Below are 3,550 nucleotides of genomic sequence, written 5' to 3'. Positions count from 1 at the left end.
GGCTTTCCTCTGTTCTTTATCCACCACCACAATGTCAGATGCAGCATCTTCAAGTGATCCAGGATGCAGCAGCTCGGCTTCATACAGGAACCATGAGGCGTGACCATATAAGGCCTGTTATCGGCCTCCTTACAGTGACTGCCTGTTACCTATCGAATAGATTTTAAGATTCTTTTAACAACTTACAAAGTTTAAAATGGGTTAGCTCCTCCTTATCTTCTCGATCTTTTGAAATTTCTGTCTGTGTCCAGAATTTTACGATCACATAATCAGATATTGAGCTTTCATGTTGCTGCTCCTAATCTCTGGAATAATCATATAATAATCTACCTTTCCAGATGAGCTCTTCCCACAGCCTGGATCACTTTAAATCGCTCATTTTAAATCTCATTTTCATTCTTTGGCATTCAGTTGAGGCCTGATACTGTAGCTCTTTTGTTTAGATTTTTTTTACCTATTACTTTTATTATTTTAACAATATATGTTTTTTTTTGTCTTTTCTTGTAATATTTCTCTTTTTTTCATCAACTTATTTTATTATCGTTCTTGTACAGCACTTTGGTGCAGTTTTACACCTGTTTTTAAAGTGCTATATAAGTAAATTTGACATTGTATTTATATTTGTCCTTAACTTGATCTTTCTTATCACAATAGTTCCACTTTACACCAAACTAACTTTTAACCACATAAAACAGTTTTTTTTTTCGATTAGCAGATGAATATGTAATCACTTCTATTGGTCAAATCATAGTCATGTTTATTTCAAGGCTGACTCAGAGCAGTATTTGCTTTTGCTTAATATTTTAAATGTTGTGGCACAGTTTGAGCCTTTTGATAACAAAATGTGTCACTTTGACCCGAAGTGCTGCTGTTCAGCTGTTCACAAATGCACCGAAGCAACCAAAAAAAATAGCAAAAGCAAAGAATCACGAGTGATGAAAAAGGTCTGTGTGTTTAATAAAAAGAGGATCACATCAGTTAATTTACCACAGGTTTCTTTTAAGCGTTTTACAAAAGTCAGAATTGCTTTCCTGTAGATTGGAAACCAAACTGTTTTTTCTTATATATATATATATATATATATATCAACCTGAAAACAAGGACAAGTCACTCTTTCTTTAGAAAATCATTTAATTTCATCAAGTTTACAATCAAGTCGATTGGACAGATCAGCGTCTGCCCTCTGATTGGACAGATCAGTGTCTGCCCTCTGATTGGTGGCTTCCTGTCCAGCAGGAAGTTGTGAACAGAGTTTAAAAACTGCTGCAGGACTGCAGACATCCCCAGGAAGCTGGACCAGCAATGAAGGTTCTGTTGCTGCTGCTGGTGCTGGGTGAGTCGGACACACTGGACACATTGGAGACGCTTCCACTGGTTCCAGGGAGGCTGCTGCTCTCTGTGACTCCCAAACTTCCCTCTGACTCTGTTTCAGACGGAAACTTCTTTGCGTAGAAACTGTGATGCTTTTTCATCTGAAACTTTTTATCCTTTTTCTGTTCCAGCAGCCATGTTTGCACCTGATTTCTGAGTAAACTCCTCCTTTTTCTTCTTCAGGAGTTTCAGTGAACTCAGACGTTTCTCGGCAGAAGAGAATCATTGAAGGTGATGACTGTGATGACGAGGAACGTCTTTATCATGTTCGCCTGTGGAACATAAAGGGTAAAGAAAAGTGGCGCTGTGGAGCATCTCTGATCCACCCTCAGTGGATCCTGACTGCAGCTCACTGCTGGAGGTCGGCGCCAGGATGGTAGGAAAGAGACATGAAGACAGTTTTATCTGCAGATGTTCAGGTTTTCTGTGTGTTCATTATAATCTAAACTTTTCCGCAGGACTCACGTAGCAAAGTTAAAAGTTCATCCGCGCAGTGCTGGCCAGCAGAGTCAGAAAATCTTTCACAATCCTGTGATTTATACTCGCCGCCGCAAGAAGCACGACATCATGTTGCTGAAGCTTCGGAGACCAGTGACAGACGTCCAACCTGCTCAGCTACCAGACTGCAGTTACCATCTTAAAATGTAAGTTTTTCACTGATCAATAACAGGACTTCAGGTTTTCTGTCCCCACTCCTCCAGTCCTGCTGCCTCTGCTTCAGCACACCTGAGTCAGGTAATCAGGCCACCAGCAGAACCAGAACCCGTTCAGCTCAGGTGTGTTGGACCAGAGGCGCATGTAATGGACGCAGGACACTGAGGACTGGAGGAGGAGATAGATTCAGTCCGTCGTGGATTTAATTTCTGTTCTTTAATACAATTCTTTTTCTATATTGCTGTCTTGTATTTTTACATTTTATTCTTATCGCGTTCTAGAGGCGATGTCGTTCAGCTGGCAGGAGAGGGAGGAACGATAATCGGCCCCAATTATCAGCGAAGTGAGAGAAATATTGGAGCCATGAGAAAAAAATCTTTGTTTCTGTCTCTACAGAGAAGGTCGAGTGAATAACATGTTTCTGATTCTCATGTTTCTCTGCAGTAACCAAAACTCCTCTTCCACCACATCTTCAGTGTGTTGACATGAATGTTGATGCTGTTTCCCACTTCATGCCGAAACGTGGGCATATATTCCGTGCTGCAGCACCGGACAAAGACGTATGTCATGTAAGTTCAATCTCTCTCTCTCCAGTGATTGGAAGACTTTTCTGTTTTACAACACAAATAAATATATTGATATACATTTTTCTACAGGGCGACTCTGGTGGAGCAGCGGTGTACAGCGGCATGATTTATGGTGTGATTTCTTTAACTGGAAAAGTTCCATGTCAGAAATCAGCTGTGATCATGGATGTGTGTAAATACATGAGTTGGATAAAAAGAACAACTGGGCTTAAATAAAATAAACTTATTATGAAATGAAATTCTCATCAAATTTCCTCTCAGATGTAATTTTATAGTTGCATCTTCATCAGTTTGTCCCACATTTTTGTAGAATAAGGGAAAAATTAATTTAGTTTTTTCTCACTTGACCTTGACCTCCCTAATGGAGCTTTCTCTGCCTCAGAAATGAAAAAATAATCAATAAATTAATGAAAAAGAAACATTTCCTGGCTGGACGTCTTTACATTCATGGCTCAGTTTGTTCAGTTGATATTTTCCCTGAATTGAGTCTAAAAATGTGACATGAGTTTTAAATCACATGAGGAGAAACACCACAAGTCATTTATTTATTCAGTTTTTGTTTTTATTTTACATCAGAAATGATGAACATGCAGTATCTAAACTCTGCAGCTCTGGAGTTACTCTTCCTGATTTTGTCCCAGAGAACTTCAAACTCCAACACGACCAAAGAGCTGATCACAGAAATAATGAAACAGAAGTCATAAAATACGACAATTATCAATAAAATACTAATAACTTAAAAATAAAACAAAAAACATCAACTTTTTAAAAAGATAGAAAAGAAATAAAAAAGTTCAATATTTAAAAGTCAAAATCTGGAATAAAGAGAAGTTTTAACACTCTAATGTGCAAGTGGGTCTTTTTTGGCCCGGTGAGGTCACTTTTCTGCACTTTTTCATCACTTCATATTCCAGGAATTCCTCAAAAACATGTTACTA

The 3,550-nt window shown here is 38.6% G+C and overlaps 1 protein-coding gene across 1 annotated transcript; it reads left to right on the top strand.

Annotated features, from left to right (window-relative positions):
• The first annotated feature begins 1,233 nt into the window (after positions 1-1,233).
• Positions 1,234-3,020, top strand: LOC106959429 (kallikrein-12-like). The gene is made up of 6 exons (XM_015051997.1): positions 1,234-1,333; positions 1,555-1,747; positions 1,830-2,015; positions 2,307-2,368; positions 2,470-2,594; positions 2,682-3,020. The coding sequence occupies exons 1-6, from the start codon at positions 1,303-1,305 to the stop codon at positions 2,826-2,828; spliced, it is 744 nt and encodes a 247-aa protein (XP_014907483.1). The 5' UTR covers positions 1,234-1,302; the 3' UTR covers positions 2,829-3,020.
• The last annotated feature ends 530 nt before the right edge of the window (positions 3,021-3,550 follow it).

This window comes from Poecilia latipinna, unplaced genomic scaffold (genome assembly GCF_001443285.1).
Source record: "Poecilia latipinna isolate Pla-1442-1.1 unplaced genomic scaffold, P_latipinna-1.0 Scaffold1079, whole genome shotgun sequence".
NCBI lineage: Eukaryota > Metazoa > Chordata > Actinopteri > Cyprinodontiformes > Poeciliidae > Poecilia > Poecilia latipinna.
Note: the sequence above shows the minus strand (reverse complement) of the source record. Positions and strands in the feature narration are given on the sequence as shown.